Source organism: Canis aureus, chromosome 23 (genome assembly GCF_053574225.1).
Source record: "Canis aureus isolate CA01 chromosome 23, VMU_Caureus_v.1.0, whole genome shotgun sequence".
NCBI lineage: Eukaryota > Metazoa > Chordata > Mammalia > Carnivora > Canidae > Canis > Canis aureus.
Genome location: NC_135633.1, coordinates 22,395,273 through 22,417,793, shown reverse-complemented (window position 1 = coordinate 22,417,793; position 22,521 = coordinate 22,395,273). Strand labels below are relative to the sequence as shown.

Genomic DNA, 22,521 nt, shown 5'->3' with positions numbered 1-22,521 from the left:
ATTTAATTTTGGAAGAAAGAAATGTGTCTCTGAAAGGTTAAGACATTTATTTATTTATTTATTTATTATTATTATTATTTTTATTTATTTATTTTTTTTTTTAGGTTAAGACATTTCTAAGGTCACACAGAGGCTAACTGGGAAGGTGGACATGAACACTTTTCTCCCGGATTCAGGGTCAGGAGTCTGCTCTTTTTTTTTCTCGGGATCTCCAGGGAGAAGGATTCAAGCTCTTCAATGGGGTGAATAGGAAGTCAGTCATTTTGGAAGAACAAAGAGTCAAAAGTGTAAGGTTCATTTTTTGTCATGCTTAGGAGTGAGAACTTGAGCTGAAGAAACCAAAACTTTTCTCAAGGAATGAAAGAAAGTGTTCTGAGTTTCTAATCTGAAAGGGATAATACAAGCGATTAGAGGTGAAGAGCCCTGGAGCAAGTGGGTGACTGTGAGTGTTGTTTTTTTTAATTTTATTTATTTATTTTTTATTTTTTATTTGAGAGCTGACACATGTAGCACTACTGAGGGAAGGAGAAATCAGTATAATTAAGCTAAACTGTTCTAATCACCTTTCAGAATTTTTCATTCTTAGTAGTCTCCTGTTCCCACACTTGTGTTTTCTCTTCCAACACATACATACATATTTTGCTTCTGCAGTGTTACACCTCTCCCCAGGAACAGAATATAATTATTCCCAGTTCCCACTCCAATTATTCCTAATATCCCTTTTACAGTGTCACGAATAAAGCTATGTCACATGTCTCACCCAGCCCTAATTTTTCTGCAGCTCATATGACTCCAGATAATGCCAAAAATAACAACATATGCTATTTCTACAGATCAAAGACAAATGAGATATGTGTTTCATTGGAAACTAGATAATGCATATAATAGCAGTTATGGTGTCCTTGGCTCCCTGGTCATTGGATTGGGGAAACATTACTGGGAGGTAGATCCCGGAGGTATAAGATGGAAAATGCCCAGAATACATTATGAAATTTCATGTTAGACATGATTAAAATTATCAACATAGTTACTCTAGGTTTCAACCAAATATGACCACTGCATTAAACGGTGATGAATCAACTTTATAATGCTTTTGAGGAGTCATCCTTCTCTGATCTCCTCATCTTAATCCTGACCCTGCCTGTCATTCTCCATAGGTTTTCCTAGACTATGAGGCTGGCATTGTCTTATTTTTCAATGTCACAAACCATGGGTTTCTCATCTATACGTTCTTTTCATTTTCCTCTTCTCAGGAAGCTTTTCCATATTTCAGCCCCATGAAATGGAATGACCCCATCATGACTCTGCTCGCCAAGCTCTTGAACCTTCTTAGATCCCTACTCATTTCTTTGTAGTGCCTCTTGCCTTGGGTGCAGCTGATGCGCTGAGCTTATCTGCACCATTCTCACCATCTTTTCTTTGCTGCCTTCCTTCTCTCCATTTGAACACCCTTCGTTCAGGAGAATATATCAAAAATAGTAATTAAGAGTTTTGTGTCTAGAGTGTCTGGACAATGTAAAGTAACCTTGAATAATGTACATAAATGCTGTGTTTATTTTCTTAAAATCATCTTGATGTAAAAACTGCACCATATTTAGGATTATTGTGAGAAAATAAATTCATTAAATATTAACATATAAGTGTTTCAATTTTTTTTTTTCATTTTTTAAAAAAAAGATCTATTTATTTGAGAGAAAGAGAGAAAGAGTTTGAGCAGGGATAGAGGCAGAGGGAAAGGGAGAGAGAAATTCCCAAGTAGACTTCCCACGGAGTACCAAGACCAACATGGGGCTCAATTTCACAATCACTTTACGATCTTAAAGCCACAGGGATCTAGGAGGGCTGATCCATTTGCTTCTTGTACTTGTAAATATATAGTGTTTCTGATCCTCTGGTGAAATTACCAGTGCTCTCTTCACTATATAAAGGAGGGTTGAAACTGGGCTGCTTGCCCACTTCTACAACCTGAGTTCATGACCTGAGTTAAAATCAAGAGTCAGGTTATTAACTAACTGAGCAACCAGGTGCCCCTGAGTCTCTATTTATTCATAAATATTTGCTCCTAAAAAATATAAGCTGTGTCAGTGTCTCATGAAATTCTATGGGATTAAGTTTTCTCATTTGAAAAAAAGAGAAAAGAAGAAGAAAGAAGAAAAGAAAGAAAGAAAGAAAGAAAGAAAGAAAGAAAGAAAGAAAGAAAAAAGAAAAGAAATATACCTGATGTAGAATTGTGAAAATTAACCAACAGAATGTTTTCTAGCACATAAGCAGGGATCCAGTAGGTAGGTATCTATTCATTTTTTGGCTCCCTCTCAGTGTGACTAAAATAAATGATTTTAAGAATACACATTAGCTTACTTTCAACATTAGTATCCTTATTTTGTGTTAAGAAATAAAATAACTTGATTAAACAATTATAATTTTCTTTAAATTTTAGCTAATAAATGTTTTGTATAACTGCCTAGTCTTACCTTTTTTTTTCATTTTTCTGCAGTATGGTATTTAATTGAAGTTGAATTTCAACTTGGGCTGTTTGCTCAGCTTTAAAAAGTTATTATTCACAGTAATACAGTAAGAGAAGTACAATCGTGGGATTTCTTAACAATGCTGTAGTTAAGGGTTTTGCTTGCCTGGTCACCTTTCCTTTTGCAGTGACTTGAAAGTTCTCAGGAAGGAAGAGGAAAATCCTTCTCTCCTCCTTTAGTGAGATTGGAGCGGAATTATCTCTGCAATGTATCTTCATTTCGGGCTTGATGGGATCCCATGTTTATCTTCAGAGCTAGGGAAAAAAAGTGGGCTATCTGGTTAAACAGTATCTGCTCTCATTCCTGGCTGTCTCCAGAATCCCCACCTGCCTCATCTTTGGATGACCTTTGATGACACAAGGGATTCCAAGGTGAATGTGCCTATATCTCATCACTCATCCATGGAAACTGGAGGAAATTGATCTTCTAAAATTTCTCTTTGACCTCTGCCTTCCTGTCACACCATTGCTACAATGAATAATTTGAGGAATGTAAAAATGTCTTCTAGAAGTAGCAGAAAACTTGGTAGGATCATGATAATGAAGGTTTGTAAAATTATGAAATTATAAGTGTCCAAAGTATATGAGGCAACGCTCCTTTCGACAGCCCAGCTTCTGGGTCACTTCTGTAATCAGCGGCAGCAGATGATATCTCTGTCTGCCCTGCTTCAGGAGAGAAAGGGAAACGAGGAGATGCCATGATCTTAAAGCCAGGCAGATCTTGGGAAGCTGATCCATTTGATTCTTCTTGAAAATAATAGTTTTTGTGATCCCCAGAGAAATTCCTAGTGCTTTCTTTATCAATGTAAAGGAGACTTGATGAGGGGGCCCCTGCCCAGTTCTGCAACCTCTCATCTCTTCACTTGTCTCTCTTGAGCCCTGCAACTCGTCCTCTGGAAAAACCAACAGGTTTCTGAATATTCATGCTTCTGCCTGGGCCATCTGCCACCTGGAAGCAAAGCTCAGCTGAGGATACAAAACTAAAAGTAAACTTGTACCTCAGAGAAGAATTTCTCAAAGCATCAACTACTTTTAAAAATAAAAGATAACTGTAGCTACACTTATATTTGTAAGAGATAATACAGACATGCTTATACACTTTCATCAATTTCCCCCATTTTTCAGATCCTTGCCACCACCAACAAGACTATTCAGTTCTGCTTTTGATAAACACACACCCCCCACACACACATCTCATAGGCAAATTTGCTTTCAGTTTCTTATCAGCCTTGAGATATCATTGTCATGTAAAAATTGTAAATATTTAAGATGTACTACTTAATGGTTGAGTACATGTGCCTTGTGAAATGATCACCACAATCAAGCTAATAAACATATGCATCACTTCTCCATGGTTACGTTGTGTGTGTATGTGTGTGTGTGTATCCCCATTTCCTCCTCCCTCCAGCCTCTGACAACCACCATCTTAATTTCTACTTCCTGTAGCTGTTGTAGATCCCGCATAGCAGTAATAACATGCAAGATTTTTTTTTTCTGTATCACAGGTGGACTTTTATTATAATTCTGTTATGCCGTATGCTGGCCCTTAACAAATAAACCAAATTTTATGAGATGCACTTTCTCATTTATTAAAAAAAGTAATGAAAATTACTTGATGAGTTATGATGAAAATTAAATAACAGAATATTTTAAATAACTGCTACTATTTCTTAACACATAAGCAGTGATTTAGAATATCTGTTATTTTTCTGATTCCCTTTACTTTGAAATAAATTATTTAAAAAATTAGTTTACTTTCAAAATTGTTGCCTTTGCATTGTTTTAATTAATTGAATTACTCGCTTAAATATTTAGATTTTTAAATTATTTTATCTGATTGTAAAATAAACATTTTAGCATTATAAGATTTTTTTCTTATCGCCTTCAGAGTTGCTCAGTCTTATTTTATCATTATATAGCCTCTTTAACTGAATATACTAATAAAAAGTTAATATCCTCCAGTAATTCTATTTCATTGGAAATCTCTATTTTCCTGGCTTTATTCAATTATTATTCATGGTAATACGGAAGAGTCCAGAGTACTTTGTGGGATTTCTCAACAATGTCCTAGGCCAAACTTGGTTTCTCCTGGTTTGTCTCATTCTTGCCAGTGAACTGAGGACCCGGGCAGTCCTCAGGAATGAAGAAAAGCTGGTTCTCCCAGAATTGTTTCTTCAGTGATTGCTCATGCAGGGCTTGATGAGATCTCCCTGTCCACGCTTCAAAAATCCAACTGATCATCCCTTTTGTGAGTGAATACTGTAAACTGACTTATGGTTTTTAGAGTTAATGCATATTTTATGTCATAACAACTGCCAGATGCTTTTCCAAGTGGTTGTCCCATTTTTCATTATCACGCGTCAGAAAGGAGAATAGGGATGGTATGGAGTGTGGTGATAAAGGCAGAGATGTACAGTAGATGTGACTTTGGGATAGTCTATTTTTTTGCTCTGTAAATATTGTTGACAATTAGAGGGGAGTGCAGGGCTTGGGCTGTGTGTGTGCATTTATGGGGCTTAAATAGGGGCAGGGTAAGTGAATTGATAGGACCAAAGGAGATGAATTCCTTTCTTTTTTTTATAAATTTATTTTTTATTGGTGTTCAGTTTGTCAACATACAGAATATCACCCAGTGCTCATCCCTTCAAGTGCCCCCCTCAGTGCCCGCCACCCAGTCACCCCACCCCCTGCCCACCTCCTCTTCCACCACCCCTAGTTCATTTCCCAGTTAGGAGTCTTTCATGTTCTGTAGGAGATGAATTTCTAATACTTCTTCCCTTCTCATGCCTCCCACAAATCCCATATTCATCCTTTCACTCCTTTTGAATCTCTCATCTGACCTGACATCCTGGGCCCCAGACACCTAAAGGTTCTCTCCAGACTTTCTGTGAGAAGTTTGTATGAGGCAAGAGTTTTTGGAATGTAAAGAGAGAGATGTTTGGAAGTACAGGGTGTAAAAGCTGACTTTTTAATCAGGATCCCTTCTCTTTAGTCCTCAAGAACTCCCTTTCTTCCAAAACTCAAATCCCAGGACCCCTCATGCATTTCTGAGTTAGTTGAGATAGGGCAGCTTTAGACTGTAAAACCTTGGATCAATCTATAATTTGAAAATTACAGTTACATAGATGACCTGATGTTTTTGAGCTTGTCTAGGAAAAGATAACAAAAAATTCATCTGGAAAATGTGGGAGGGAATCAGAGACCTAAGAGAGTGTAAGAAGGTGGGAAGGTAGGGGGATGGCACTGATGTCCTGGGAACTGCCTCTGAAACATCAGCTTTAAGGTGGGAGAAATCAGTGAAGAAATCAGAGCTTGTCAGTTACCAGGAAACATGGGCTGGTAGGAAATCTGAATGAACCATGCTCTTTCTCCTACCTCCCAAAGTCTACCTTTGGAGCTAACCATATTGCGGTGATCCAAATGCCAGTATACTATGCTCCGAAAGACCAGGGAATAAAAAAATCCTCCTTAGGGCTTTGTGTCTCCCTCCATTTCCTACATCTCCTATTGAGGAGGAATCTACATGAAATATCTCCCACTTTGGGTGAATTTTTTTTTTTCCTTTGGGTGAATTTTAACTGTTTTCAGTCTGAGAAAACCACAAGCCACAGGAAGTAAGGTGGTTAGAATGTGCTGGTATAGAACGATTAAAAAACAGGCACTGAGAGAATTATCTGAGTAAACTTTAGGAGCAAAACAGAGGAGACATGAAAAAATTGTTGGGTAACATTCTTCAAAGTCGTTGATATAAATGTTTATGCCAGAATTCACACACACCACAGCACTTATGTTGACTGCAAAAGCAACAGTAGAACCAAACCATGATTATCATCAGTTTGTTCAATGCAATTTAAGTGGTATCTATAGCCATATAAATGTGTGTCTATTTAAATATCATTCCCTGTATGCAACACTTTGCAATATATTTGAAACAAGAAGGAACAACATAGAAAATTTCCCTTTTGGCCTTCATAAAGCTTACTGTTGTTTGGTGCAGGGCTGCAAGGGGAGGAGTAGTTGATGATAGTATTATATGATAGCAAAGGTGATAAAAAATGCTAGCTCTCAGAATGCAATTTGTTTTTTTTTTTTTAATTTTATTTATTTATTCACGAGAGAGAGAGATAAAGAGACAGAGACAGAGACACAGGCAGAGGGAGAAGCAGGCTCCATGCAGGGAGCCCGACATGGGACTCAATCCCGGGTCTCCAGGATCAGGCCCTGGGCCAAAGGCGGCGCTAAACCGCTGAGCCACCCCGGCTGCCCTTTCAGAATGCAATTTATACAAAATGGAGATGATTATAATTGCACGTGAAAAGCATCACAACTTTCTTCATTGTTAGGAAAAACTTACTTCAGTATACTCCTATATGATTTTCCAGTTCCTGCCTCATAGATATAAGAGATTCGAGAAGTTTATAAGCCACAATTACCTTACATGTCTGTGGGTTACAAACAATACCAGAATATCTGTGCTTTACTTCACCAAACATCGACTTCTCAGTTGCCCTGCAGATCTCACATCAGTTCATGTGTGAAGTTTGCCATGCTCTGCAATTCCCTCAGTCAGAGATCTCTGGTAGAGCTGCCACCACCATGAAGTTGCCCGGTCTACAATATGTAATCAGAGCAAGGACAAGATAGATAACACAACACTAAAGTGTGTGCAGGAAATGGAAGATGTTTCACTCCTGCTTTTGATTGATAGTAAAAGAAGGACAAATTTTTCCCAAAGGAAGTGGGGGAAGGTGGAAAAATTATGGAGGTGTGTTACTCAGTAAAAGATTGTGCTTGAATACTATCATGTATTAACTTACATGTTCTCACCTGCCTCCTGGTTGTTGGGTAACAAGGCACTGATTTGGTTCTACTATGATTAATTTCTAGAAGCCTTCCTTTTCTGACCTGCCTGCATAAGAAACAGAAACTGGTAATTCACCGGTATACTACTAAGATTCAATGACATTTTGGAAAAATTTTTCTCCCTAGGCTCACACTGAAGAAACTTTTAAATTTTATTTTTACTATTTACAATAATGGCTGCTGACAGTCATTATGTCTGCTCATATTTACAGAGATTTATAACTGATTATCTTTCCCATCACTGTCTGCATTGCAAGAATTCAGATCCAATCTTTCCGGATCATTATTTTATCCTTCATGACTTGCTTAGGGCTTGAATATAGGATAAGCTCTACAAATAATTATAGGATTAAATTGAAATGCTGAGTATTCAGGCTATATCATTGTGCTTCACTTTTTTTTTTTTTTTTTTTTCTTGCTCAAATATTCTTGCTGGAGTAAGCCAGGGTAGGAATAAGAATGCAGTGATTGGGTGCCTAGCTGGTGCAGGTTCTAGAACATATCCTTCCCTGGCATCCTACTTGGTGCCCTCCCACAGTTATTGTTTTGTAAGTTTCTTCTCTGCTTCTTTTCTTTCATTTCCCCTTCTCAGATTTTAAGTTTCATTTCTCACTCAGTTCCTGTAGGGAAACTCTCTTGTGGAGAGCAGTTTTCTGGCTTGGTGAGTGAATCTTGCCTATACCTGCATCTGATCTCCGCTGAATCAAGACTTCTCTACTTCAACCTAAAGGTGTGTGTGGGGCAGTTTGGGAGGGCAAAGGACAGGACGTTTGGAAGGAACATATTGAATGTGTTTGGATGAGTTTAATTTGTGGTTCTGAAGCTGCTTTAAATTCACCAAAGAGCCAGCTGGTAGGTTTTCTGCAAAAGAGAGGTACATTGAGTCTGGGGGCACCATGACTGATAAAGAAGGGAGGTTTAACAACATCAAAAGCCTTATTTGTTTCTTGGAGGGATCATTATTTCTCCCAGTTGAATTACTCTCATTTTCTTTCTTCCTTAGTTTTGAATTTTCTACCTTGCCAAGGTGAGCCAGAATAACTTTCCCCCCCCAGAAACAGAAAATCTCTTCCTCTTTTCCTCCAGCAAAGCCCATGGAATGGAGCCCTGTTTTCCCTCTTCATAAAAGCCCAAGCTCCTGCAGAAAGCCAGCACAGACAAGAGTCCTTATCTGGACTTGTGAGAGGGAAAGGGAACTTAAGGGCTGTGCCTGGGAGAAGAAGCTCTTGAAATTCATCCTTTTAATCTTCTTGTCCTGATAACTTCTGGGAAGCTGTCTAGGACCTTTCTGATAAATTACCAGACTTTTGGCCAGCCTGATGAGAGAGGCTGGATGATTAGGCGGCTGTCCATCTTTGCAGCTCCTCCATGGTCACTTGTCTCTCTGGAGCTCCAACCACATGTTTTTTTTTTTTTTTTTTTTTTTTTTTCTGAGTGTGCATGGCTTACTGCCATCTCAGCAGCACCTGCACAATGCTCTGGTGTTCACTCCTGCTTTACGAGAAGGACAATCATTGTATGGTTTCACTCATACAGGGAATGTAAAAAATAGTGAAAAGGATTATAGGGGAAAGGAGAGAAAATGAGTGGGGAAAAACAGAGAAGTTGACAAAACATGAGAGACTCCTAACTCTGGGAAATGAACAAGGGGTAGTGGAAGGGGAGGTGGGCGAGGGGATGCGGTGACTAGGTGTCAGGCACTGAGGGGGGCACTTGATGGGATGAGCACTGGGTGTTATACTATATGTTGGCAAATCAAGTTCTGATAAAAAAAAATATATACATTAAAAAAATGAACTTGTCCTCTATCATCTTAGACACACCTTCCCATTGCTTTCTAGCTCAACCCTTTACTCCATTTTCCCTGCACAGAGCTAAGGAAGGGAGTTGGTAATTTCTCAGAAGGAACTCCATCTTAATCTCTCTGAACACCTTGTAATTTGATCTCCATATTATGTAATATTTTGATGTGTAATTTCCTTTTACTTTTTAGAAGTCATTGGTCTGTGTCTTATATCTAGACAAGGTTTATATATAGTGAATATTAATTGTTTGCTCGGGGGCTAGTACAGGGCCCAATGGATGGGAGAAAGTGAATTAAAAATTTTTTTAAACATTTTAGATTAAATTCACAAGAGCAAAAGTATATAGCTCTGATGAAAAAAATTGTATTAACACTGAACATTCAATAAATACTAAGCATCTGTAAAAGATTATATTCTGGGTGAGTGGAGAGAAAGTAAATAAACAGCAAAAGGATAATTCAATATGAGAAAACATGAAAACAAAGAAACAATAGCACGAATAGACAAAAAGGCCTGCCAAAGGGCCTGGTGTCTATGGTGTGCCCTCCTAAAGGGCTTTAACAATTTAAAATAGATTTCATGGTAGGTATCAGTGTGAGAAGGTGATTTTGAGCTGAGTTTTCATGGAATTGATGGCTTTAAGATGGATTTTTGCCCAGAGTGATCAAGGAACAAATAAGGTAGCCAGTCTAAATCGGGGAGGAGTAGGAGCTGGGCTAAGGGGATGAGGCAATAGGAGGGGATGTATAATGTGAACCTAACTCAACCACCATAAAGACTGACTCAAGTTGAATGATATGTATTTGAGCAGAGAAATGGCAAGATTGATTGATTCTAAAAAAAAAAAAAAGAGAGAGAATCGTTCTTGCTGGTGGGGTGAACAGTGATGAGAACAGATTGTATGAGATGAATGACAGTATCAGGGAGACTGGTGGGGAACCTATTCCTGGAATCCAGGTAAGAGATTCAGTTGGATGGGATCTAATTTGAAGAGACAGACAAGGATTAACCTCCTGTCACTTACGGACATGGACTTGTGTGACAAAATGACTGCTTTGAAACAACTGGACCTCAGAGCTTGAGCTCTTGGGGGCAGGGTCATTTATGTGGGGGAAGATTAAACCCTGTACTCTAAAGGGTGGTAGAAGGGGGAGCTCTGGATGTAGAGAAATGCAGAGGAATTATAACACGTCTGAGTTCCCAGGTCTCTGGATGCCAAGAACAAGCCTTACTTTCCAACTGACAATTCCTAATCCAGGGAATAGGGAAAGTATTATAGATATTGTCGAACCCCCTCATCGGACTTTCTCTCCTTATTGTGAAGACACTTTCATTTTTCTTGTCTAAACTGTGCAGACACAGAAAGCCTCTGTGCAGACAATCAGGATATACTGAGAAAAGGAAACTTAGGATCTAGTAGGCCCTTACCCTACCATAGAAAGTCCTACATTTGTACCATCTCCAAAGTGAGCCTACATTTTGTCTCTGTGTCTGTCTGTCTGGTTTAGGTGGAGGGAGTTTCAATGGTGAAACACTTCTTCAATGATAGAATAAAGAATAAATGAATAGAGGAAACAGATGCACTTATATTAGTTTTCTGGGACTGCCATAAAAACACAAATCACAAATCGTTGGCTTAAATAAAATTTATTTTCTCGCAATTCTGGAGCCTAAGAGTACAAGATCAAAGATGTTGGTAGGGTTGGTCTTTCTGCAGGTGGTGATGGAGGATCTGTTCTGGGTTTCTGCTAGTTTCTGGTAGCTTGCTGGCTATCTTTGGTGTTCCCTGGTTTGTAGATGCATCACCCTGATCTCAGCTTTTGTCTTCACATGGCCTTCTCCATGTGTGCATGTCCATCTGTGTCTCCAAATTGCCTCATTTTATGAGGACATAGTCATATTGAATTAAAGCCCATCATAATGACTTCATTTTAACTTGATCATCTGCAAAGATACCATTTCCAAGCGAAGTTACATTTACACATATTAGAGGTTAGGACTTTGACATATTTTTTGTGGAACATAATTCAACCTGCAATAGCACCCAATGTGTTTGAAACAGGACAGACTTTATCTCTCTATCAATGGTCTTTGTTCTATATTGAGTCTTCTCTCCCACAACTGACAGAGAACTCAATGGAATTTATGTTTCTTGAGATCTGTCATGTGTGTGATCCTGAGTATATGAATCTGTTATTTTCCTCCCTAAAAATATAAATGCCCATCTAGTTCTTACAACCTTTACCTCCGTTTGTCTTTGTTAATATCTTTGCAAAGTGCAAAGATAACTCTGAAAGAGGATCCTGTGGATTGTATGTCCACCAACTCTACCCTTTATAAAATAATGATCTCTATAAATAGAATGATCTATACATCATTTGATTCTATTTATACATCTGAGGAAAGGATATACTCCTATTTCTCAAGGATTTTTATATAAGGGGTAAATAGGTCAAAGTCATTTGTAAACTGCAACTGGTTATAAAATTGTTAGTGATACAATTATCTGCCTATTGTGGCCCTTGCTGTTTCTATCTCCCTATTTGGGGAATGAATTTGAGGGCATGGGAAGACTCCGTGTGTGACAGATGTGTTGGGAGGTAAATTTTTCAGCTATTAGAGAACTGCTAATAAGTGGAAAGAAAAAATGAAAAGCTAATGAGAAAGATCTAGTCAATTACAGAAAGATGAGGAGTTCTAACTTTATAAATTCATCACATTTTGTGTTCCTGTGTATGATGTTCCTCTCTAGATACCAAGGAACTGTCAGTGCACGAAACCATGCCTGATCTATCCTTAGATTACTTTTTAGGAGGAAGAATAAGACATTTAAAGAAAGATGTTATATATTATATAGTAAATAAGAGAAATTTAGCAAATTTACAGCAATGTATCAATTGACCAGAAAAGACAAACCTGTATAAACAGGCTCAAAATGGGGGAGACTGCTAATGACATTCAGTTTGTTTTCAAGTGATGGAAATGTTCTAAAATTGGACTTGGGGTTGGTAATACAGTTCCCTAAGTTTACTGAAATCATTGTATTGTACTCTTAAAATGAGCGCATTTGATATACATATAACTTGATAAAACTTTTTAAAAAGGGAGTCAGGCAAATATTAGGGGTAGGATCACTCCAATTAGGAGGAGAGCAGTGCAAAAGACCAGGTGTTACAGTGGGTTTAGTGTATTTAACATGGAGGATGTATTTGGGGGTGGGAGAGTAAAGACAGAAAAAATTGATGAGTTGCACATGGTTCTTGGTAGGAAGGGCTTCAATTTGTCCTACCAGCAGAAGAAGAGAAACTAGCAAGCTTGCCCTGATGGGGTGAAATTTCTCATGCGATATAAACTTAGAGTCAAGTGTTTGAAATATTACAAAGAGCCATTTTCATTCTGCTATTGACTTACTTCTCTTGTCTGTTTTCCTTTCTGTATTGTATATTAATATTTTTCCCTGTTCTAAATCTCTACATAATCAGTATCCTTTCTACTTTTGCCTTTCTTATCAATATTCCTGCCCCTACAGGAGTCTGTGAGCAAGAAAGGCCTCAGTAGTCAGGACAAGAAGAAGCCAGGGGAACACTGCAATGGATTTTCCAGCACAGGCAAACATACAGAAGGATGTGACCTGCCCCATTTGCCTGGAGCTTCTGACAATGCCTCTGAGCCTGGATTGTGGCCACAGTTTCTGCCAGGCTTGCATCACTGCAAAGAGCATGGAGTCAGGAACCCATCAAGGAGAGGAAAGCACCTGCCCAGTGTGCCAGTGCAAATACCAGTTTTGGAATCTCCGACCTAATCAGCCACTGGCAAACATAGCGAAGAAAGTCAGGGAGAACATGAGCCCACAGAAACAAAAGCTCTGTGAGGTCCATGGAGAAAAACTCCTGATCTTCTGTAAGGAGGATGGGAAGGCCATTTGCCAGCACTGTGCCCAGTCTGCGGAGCACCGTGGTCATCAAATATTCTTCATAGAGAAGGTCATCAAGGAATATCAGGTAGGCCCAAGGGTGAAGGTAAATGGGGCATAATGGTACCTCAAGTGAATCCTTCACTTTTTAAAATTACTTTCTTCTCTTGGTCATCATAGAATTGAGCTCTGTAATCTCTTTCCATACTCTTTGCTCAGCTTCTGGGATTTAAAAGATTTTTGTGCATTCTTTCACTTGATCAGAAATAAGAGAAGTTAGATGAGTGGAGAAATGCTTCCCAAGATAAATTCTGATTGCCCCTTTGAAGAGAAGGTTTCTGGGGGTACATGGTTGGTTGAATGTGAGGAATATGTCAATGAGATGAAAGGAACTTCCTTAGTGCAGTATCAGCTCTTCTAGGAAAAAAAAAATAATCCTGTTACTCTTGACCAAGGAATGGTAGCTTGTGTCACCCAGTGATACAGAATACCTCTTCAGATTTTTGTCTATATCCTAGATTCTAATCACCAATTTCATTTCTGTAACCTAGTCTCTTCTGAGATGAGTCTAACTTCTTCCCTCTATCCAGGTGCTAAGAAAGCTCATAGATTGATTCTGGTGACTCTTTTCTCACAGGAGAAACTCCAGGCAGCTCTGAAGAAGCTGAGGAAGGAGCATACAAAAGTGGAGGAGTTGGAAGCTGACATCAAAGAGAAGAGAGTTTCCTGGAAGGCAGGAAGAGATATTTCCTGAGGGAGTTCTGAGACAGAAAATGGGCAGCACCTTGGTCCAGTCCCAAGGATGCTCCTTCCTCTTTGTTACTTCAGAATTAATGAATTTGAGGGCTTCTTAATTAGTCTTCATTTCATTCCTTCACTGTTGGGGATTGGGTGCCAGAGAGTAGACATATCATGAGTGAAACCAAATATTGGGAAGTGAAGGCATGGAGGAAACAATAAAAATGACTCATGAATCCCATGTCCCATATCCATCATCAAGTTTGCGCCACTAATACTTCCAGAAAACACATTGAGAAAAGCTTAGTGTTCCCTTTGTAGGAGGTGTGGGGAGATGGGCTTCCTATGTGGTGTGGCATGATTATACAGGTCAGGTGTCTGCAATCCAAACTTCATCCAGCTATCACTTTGTGCCTCAGAGTGGGTCTTGATAAAGTAGACTTTAATCTATTTCTTTGGGAGAAACGCAAGAGATAATAGTGGGGAAATGGCTTTCTCTGTAGTTGCTCATTGCCTGTTCCCTATCTCTTTGAGAATTCTCTGAGGAAAATAGTTCTTGTCTTGGTTCCCAGGTCCAGACGATGTCGGCCCTTGGCCAGACACACTGACTGCCTCTTTCTCTTCTCATACCCAAAGAATCATATGCAGAGCGAGAGACAAAGGATTCTGAAAGGGTTTAATGAAATGAGAGACATTCTGAACAGTGAGGAGAAGAAGGTGCTGCAAAAGCTGGAGGAAGATGAAGTGAATGTGCTGGATAACTTGATAGTGGCCAGAGACCAGTTTGCTCAGCAGAAGCAATGCTTGAGAGAGCTCATCTCAGACATTGAGCATCAGATATGGGGGTCGTCAGTAGACACAGTGCAGGTAAGGCTTGGGTTGGAGCTCCTACATGATGAGATTCTGGGGAAACACAGAGACAAAATTTCCTTCTCTGGTGGGTCCCCACACTTTCTTCCTCACGGTGACATTCAAAGACTCTCAGGATTCTCAGTACCCCTTTTCTGACATTTGAAGGGTCATCAGGATAATTCAAAGTATGAACAGCAAGAGAAATTGCCATTATTAGTAATTTATAAAAGGAAGTGCAAAAAAATGGAGAAAAATTCTAAATAAGCTTCCGTTATCTTCACTTAAATTTAGTCAAATAACACAAATCTCTGTTTATATTTGATTTTCTTGTTGTTGGTGAGTCTACACTGTGCAATACCTATGATTTTGATTTGCATTTCCCACGTGTAGACCAGTAATGCTGAGCATCTTTTCATGTGGTTTATTGGCCATTTCTTCTTTGGAGAAATATCTATTCAAATTATTTCCTTATTTTTCAAATTGAGTTGTTTGCTTTTTGTTGTTGAGTTGTAAGAGTTTGTTGTATGTTCTCTATACTAACACCTTATCAAATATATGATTTGTGAATATATTATCCCTTTTCATGAATTATCTCTTCAATCTCTTCCTGGTGTCCTTTGATGCACAGAAGATTTTAACTTTGATGTGGTCCAACTTAGCTATTTTTCTTTTATTCCTTGTGCTTATTTTTGTCATATGAAAGAAATCATTACCAAATCCAGTATTGTGAAGATTTTTACCTTTATTTTCTAACATTTTTATACTTTCATATCTTTTTTTAAAAGATTTTATTTATTTATTCATGAGAGAGAGAGAGAGAGAGAGAGAGAGAGAGAGAGGCAGAGACACAGGCAGAGGGAGAAGCTGGCTCCATGCAGGGAGCCCGATGTGGGACTCGATTCCAGGACTCCAGGATCACGACCTGAGCCAAAGGCAGATGCTCAACCGCTGAGCCATCCAGGTGTCCCTACACTTTCAGATCTTAAGTTTAGAGCTTTAAATGATCTTAAATTATAATTTATGTGTGATGTAAGTTGTCCATGTTTAATATTATTGTAAACATTGTATTATATTGAGCCTTTTTTGAGGGGGAATAATTTGGTGAAAAAAGGAAGGTGAGGAGATGGCAGTCAGAGTGAAGGGATGGGTTGCATGGGACATTTGTTTGAAATTAATTCAATTACTTTTTTTTTTTTTTTTGGTAACAACCTCTTGAATTATCTGTTGAACCATCCTTACTCTCAGCCCATTGTAGTTGGTTAGGGTTGATAAAATCAGTAGCAGCAGGGATGTATGTTTCTCAATTCTAGGTAAATCAGAATATCAAATTCCTACATTTTACCAATGATGCAATAATTATTATAAGATATGCATCTGACCCAATTTAGGTCAATGGTTTTTTATGTGCCTTAGAATTTTACTATCATGACTAAAAAGAGAAATTCTCTTTTTCAGCAAGTAATATATCAGGGATTATCATTTAAACCAGGAGATTCAATTTGATACCATACAGAGTCTAAAAAGAAAGTCAATATTGCAGGAAGAAAATAGAATTTTGAGAACACATTCTGATGACAAGATTTTCACTTAAAAACCTAGCTATGACTAAAGTTACATCTGCCCCTGAATTTATTCTTCTTTCTTTTAAATTTAAACAAGTTTTAGTTGGATTTTTGTCATATACATTAACAACAAAAAAGCCTAATACAGAGCATAAAACTTTATCTGAGTATGTAGAGCCAACTGCTGGGCAAGTATTTGTTGGTATAAAAGGGGTTAGGCTGGAGAGAGGGAAACCAAATATATTGGTAGGTTTCTGTTAAAAAAAAATAAGGCAAATAATGGCTATACTGGGAATAAAAAGCTGGCTAAAAGATTTTGGGGCTATGGACTGGACTGGCTTAATACAATATTGGAATTCAGAGTAAGATTTCTAGTTTCTAAGACAGTGACTGAGCAGATATTGGTATCATTTTGGACAATGGAATGTAAATAGTTGGGAAATAATAAGTTATGTTTCAGACTTTCTCAGGTTCTGAGGCTTATTTCATGCTTAAAAATTAGGGATATTACCTATAGATAGTGTAGAGGAGGTATATAGAATGAGTAGAGGGAAGCCAGAGAAACATTTGTTTGGAGTGCTTGTTTACTTGTACCTGTAGCAAAAGAAAGTATACTTTTTGAGAACTACTATTATTAATTACTCATATTTGACTCTCCAGAGCTTGGAATAATGTCTGCAAATATGGGTTTCATCTTTATTTGTCTCTAGAACAAATAGAAACATAATGAATTAATGAGGTCTTCTCCTGAATGTAATTTTTTTTTATGTCAAGTCTCTTATCTTCTTTTTAAATATATACCATCTCCCAGTATTGGAAAGCATTTTCTAATATCCTCACATGAGTGCTTGGGATGGTTGATCTCAGTCTTATCTTTACATTTGTCCTCCATATTCTGATCATCAGACTCTGACCATCTAACACATTCATACCAAGAGGTGTTAGGAGTCTAAGGTGAATAAAACTTTTTAAGGTAGGAGGGCTTATAGCTCCTTGGGGAGTTCCCAGACAAAATACAGGATGCATAATTAAATTTGAATTTCAGATAGAGAATAAATAATTTTTTAGTAGAAAGTATCATAAACATTGCAGGAGGCATGCTTAAATTAAAGCATATTTGTTATTTATCTAGAATTAAATTTTAACTAGACATTTTTATTTTCTAAATATGGCAATGCTATACGTGACTCATGTTTTCTTTCTTCTCCCCAGGATATGATTAATGTCATGAAAAGGTATGTGTGGGAGACCAGGTATGGTCCTTTTTTTTATGTGAAGACAAAGTTATCTTGGGATCAATCAGGATAAAAAAAAAATCACAGAGCTGGAGAATTTGGGAATTATATAATTTCAAAATTTTGATCACAGGTGAGGTTCTCAATGGAATTTGGTGATAGGAAGTCACAGAGTTAGGACCAATAAGAACATAATTTCACTCAAACCTCAATGTCTGCCTCAGTTTGGTTTCATATTTCATAGGTGTCTATCTTATTTTAGAGAAGATCCCATCCTCCATCTGCCAGGCCCCCAAATTTTCCACAAGGATAACACTCTTGCACTTATTTTTCTTCTGTATGTTAGAAGAAACAAGATCTTTCTAGTGGTTTTATTTGGATTTCCAAAAAAAAAAAGCTCCAGTCTTTAAGAATAGTGGCTTTCATCCTGGTGCCAATAATTAATCTCTTCTTGCTTACACATTTTAGCATCTTGTAGAAAATATAGTCTTCTTGTGTCTAAAGTTGTCTATCCACCTGGCAGCATCTAGTTCTTTCCAAACACATGAAACTTTTAATTTTATTGTCATAATATCTCCTTTTCTAGATGTTTGTAATATTTCCCCAGGAAATGTAACCTTAAATATTATTATCTAGATATATGTCTGGGGATAGCAGGCTTTGGAGATCCTTCAACTTTTAATACAGGAGCTATGTACTTGATAACCTAAATCTCTCAGTAACCAGGGTCTGGAGCATCTTTACTGACCACGTGCCTGGGAAATTCCATCTTTAGTGGTGGAACCACTAAGATGACCATGACTTCTTCATATATCAGACGCTTTTTAAAATTTTTTTATTTTTATTTTTTTTAGATTTTATTTGTGTGTGTGTGTGTGTGTGTGTGTGTGAGAGAGAGAGAGAGAGAGAGAGAGAGAGAGGGCACAAACAGGGGGAGCAGAAGGCAGAGAGAGAAGCAGGCTTCCTGCTGAGCAAGGATCTTGGCTTGGGGTTTGATCCCAGAACCCTGGGATCATGACTTGAACAGAAGATAGATGCTTAACTAACTAAGCCACCCAGCTGTCCTTAAATACTTTTTTTTTTAGAGGCATCAAATATCTTTTAAAGGCACCATGAGTTCACCTAGTTTTATTATTTTTAAGAGGTAAAGTATAGGGTAAATTTTTCCATTTTAGAAGGAAGAATATGAAGCTCTTTGAGGTGAAGACCTTCTGAAGATCACATGGAGGGTAAATGGAAAAGTAGGCATGAGCATTTTTCTTCTGTTTGCAGCACCAGGATTCTCCCCTTTTCCCCCCTTCTCCAGTGGAGAGAATTTAAGTGTATCAGTGGGGTGAAAAGCGAGGGAAACAGTGGTCTTGTAGAGACACAAGGTCAGAAGTGAGGTGATCAATTTTTGTCTTCTCTAGGAGTGAGAGCTGGACCTTGAAAAAGCCAAACATTGTTTCCAAGAAACTGAAGAGTACATTCCTAATTCCGGATCTGAGTGGGATGTTGCAAGTGTTTAAAGGTAAGAAGAGTAAAGGGGAAGGTTTTGGGTGTGGAATTCTTGTGGTATTAGGGCAAAATAGGGGAGAGGATGTTGTTTCTGGATGAAGATCAAAGAGAAGATGTAGACTTTATAAGGAGAGGTAGAACTCCTGAAGGTGTGATCAGACCTAAGGGGGAACAGTCAAGGTGTCTGCTTCATCATCTTGTTCATGAGTTCATAGCCTCACAGAGCTGCCCTCCCTATCCCCATTCTAGTGAAAAGACAGGTATCAGTGTTTACTCCTTTGCTTCTAACGACATCATTGAAATTTTTGTCATTTCAGAGCTGACAGAAGTCCAATGCTACTGGGGTAAGAAGGAACTACAGTTTGTTCTAATCACTGTGTTCTGATTCCTTTTTAGAAATTGTGGTTACTATCAGGTCCCATGGTCTTAGTTTCATGTGTTCCTCTCAAACACACATGCATACAACAGTTCTTGAGTGTTCTACTCATCTCTGACCCATCAACATAAGTTTCTCCCAGTCACTCCCCAATATTCCACCTCACAGTGTCCCAAGACACATCTACTCTATATCTGTCACCTGACCCTGTCATTTTTTCTTACAGTGGACGTGATGTTGAAGCCAGTCAATGCTATTTCGAATATTACCATTTCTGCAGATAAAAGACAAGTAACAGTTGTGCACAACTTCCCACTTAAAAGTATATATCCATTTGATTTCTCTGCTTTTGATATTTTGGGCTGCCAACATTTCTCCTCAGGGAAGTACTACTGGGAAGTAGATGTGTCTGGGAAGATTGCCTGGATCCTAGGGGTGTACAGTAAAGGAAGAAGCCTCAAGAGAAAAGGGGATTCTGGGTTTTTTTTTGATCCAAAAGTAAATCATCTAGATGTTTACTCCAGATTCAAACCTCAACTTGGTTACTGGGTTATTGGGCTACAGAATGAATCTGAGTATAAGGTCTTTGAGGAGTCTTCCACTTCTGATTCCAAGGTTTTGACTCTTTTCATGCCTGTTCCTCCCTGTCGTATTGGGGTTTTCCTAGACTATGAAGCACGCATTGTCTCATTTTTCAATGTCACAAACCATGGGTCACTCATCTACAAGTTTTCTGAGTGTCAGTTTTCTCAGACTACTTATCCATATTTCAATCCTTGGAACTGTCAATACCCTATCACTCTGTGCCCACCGAGTTCCTGAACCTTCTTAGCCCCTCATCCACTTGTGTGTAGCACCCTTTGTCTTGGGGCTTATCTAAACCTGAGCTCATCTGCACCATTAGGAACACCTCTTCCTTCTTTTATTCATCTTTCATTTTAGAATATTTTTGGAACAGTCTGCTAGGACTGCTGTAACAAAGTACCACAGAATGGGTAGCTCAAACAACAGAAATGTCTTGTCTCACAGTTCTGAAGCTTGGAAGTCTAAGACCAAAGTGTCAGGAGAGTTGTTTTTGTTTTTTTTTTTTTCCTGAGGGCTCTGTCTATTCCTTGCCTTGTATATGGTTGACTTCTTTCTGTGTCTATTCATATCATCTTCCCACTGTGCATTTCTGTGTCTAAATCTACGTTTTTCTAAGGACATCAGTCAGATTGGAGCAAGGACCACCCTAATCACATCATTTTAATTGCCCCTGTAAAAACTCTATCTCTGAAAGGTCACATTCTGAAGTATTAGGGGCTAGGACTGTGACATATGAATTTGGAGGGAATAAGAGTCAAGTCAATAGTCTTTTACATGCCCCTATTATCCAGTGAAAGCTTGAGCCTTTTTCTTCCTAATATTTTGTTTTCATTAGCAGAGAATGTTTTTTTCCTTATTAGTTTTTCTTATTATTAGGAAAGAATGTTTATTTGCAAAGGGAACACATCTAATCCAGAAGGAGCAGTATTGCTGTACCTCCTTTGACATTTCTTTCCCTCATTCCCTCTGCTGTTTAATAGAATTAACAAAGGAAAACAGCAATTCTCTCCATGTGCATGGGACATAGGACCTTACATAGAAATCTGTCAGTAGGTGTTGAATCCTTCAGAGTGTGTTGCTTTACCAACGGCACCCTTTTATGTATCACAGAGTTAAAGCTGAAGTGCATAAATAAAATATTTACCAATAATAGATTGTTGGTGCTCAGAGTTTCTGAGGTCAAATCCTGTCTCTTTACTTTCAAGCTGTGTAAACCTGAACAAGTTACTTAGAACCTCTTGGTCTCATTTTCCTAAAGTAAAAATTGATGTCAAAGATTGTACTCATTTCCTAGGGTCACACTGAGAAACGAAATTTCATTAGTTGTGAAACATTTATCTAAGAGTTTTATATGTAAGAATAAATATCTGTTATTGATGAAAAATATACACTGTATCGATGAGGTACAATTTTGGCTTGGTTTGGTTTGGTTTGGTTTTGCTTTAATAAAATGATAATTGACTCTGTTGAAGTCTCATTTCTCAGATCCCAGAACCCTACTGCAGACATTATGAATTTTCATGATGTGTCCTATAGAGGTCAGGTCTAGGCTTAACTGAACTTATGAGAGACAGCCTTTTGCTGCTCAGTCCTTTATCTTGTGGTGAAACACCTGAGTATGTCACTGCATTTGCCCACCCTCTGCACTTTCCTCTCTCTTTCCCCCTTCTTCTTCTCCCTCTTCTTCTTTTCTTCCTTCTTCCTCTTCCCTCTCTCCCTTCTTCCCATCTTTCTCCTTCTTCTTAAAGAATATGAAATAAAGGGTAGAACTACTCAGGATAGTGAAGATATGGTTTGTTCTTTGAGAAGCATGCATTAAAAATTAGGGCAGGCTATGCCACTATATAAAATTTGAATCAAGATTTGCAGATCTTTAGATAAAGAGGAGTATTTTGGCTATGCTGGAAGAAAACGAAAATGTCTGGCATGGGATCTATGCATATATCTTTACATGTCTATCTATACACATGCACAAATACACGCATATATGTATACATATGGGTATATGTACATGTAATCATTTGTATAAATACATGTATATATATGTTAACATGATCCTGGTTAGTCTTCACAAATATCCTAAGAGGGAGAAATTTATATCAGGAGGTTAAAAGAGTTTATAAACTAAAAAAAAAAAAAAAAGTTTATAAAGTGTTATAATTTTCTCCTATGGACCAAAGGCTAATGAGCAAGGGAGGCAGGATTAGTACCAGCTGTGTGCTACTCCAGCTTCTGTGTTTCTCCTCTGTACCACACCCCAGAGAAGGCAGCAGCCTGGCTCCCACGGATGTGGGGAAGAAGGGAGAGTCAGGAAATTCTACCTGCAGGGGAAGCCTGGTGCATCTTAGGGAAAAACTTAGGTGCCATTAAATGAAATTTTATATGCTCAATCCATCTAGCCTAAATGAGATGGAAGTAAGTCATGACCATAGGCAATATTATGTTGAGCTTTTCATGGCCAGCATGCTATTGCAGATGACATGAAGAAAATATCCCCACCCTTTAGTGTAGATGATAAAGGCTAGAATTGGAGGTTATAAGGCTGGACTCTGAAAACAGATCAAATTTTGT

At 38.2% G+C, this 22,521-nt stretch overlaps 1 protein-coding gene across 1 annotated transcript; it reads left to right on the top strand.

Annotated features, from left to right (window-relative positions):
• The first annotated feature begins 7,914 nt into the window (after positions 1 to 7,914).
• TRIM22 (tripartite motif containing 22) lies at positions 7,915 to 21,416 on the top strand. Its single transcript, XM_077866737.1, has 8 exons — positions 7,915 to 8,117; positions 12,722 to 13,193; positions 13,743 to 13,838; positions 14,480 to 14,710; positions 17,470 to 17,492; positions 18,902 to 19,002; positions 19,307 to 19,333; positions 19,592 to 21,416. The coding sequence occupies exons 2-8, from the start codon at positions 12,783 to 12,785 to the stop codon at positions 20,185 to 20,187; spliced, it is 1,485 nt and encodes a 494-aa protein (XP_077722863.1). The 5' UTR covers positions 7,915 to 8,117; positions 12,722 to 12,782; the 3' UTR covers positions 20,188 to 21,416.
• Positions 21,417 to 22,521: the final 1,105 nt, after the last annotated feature.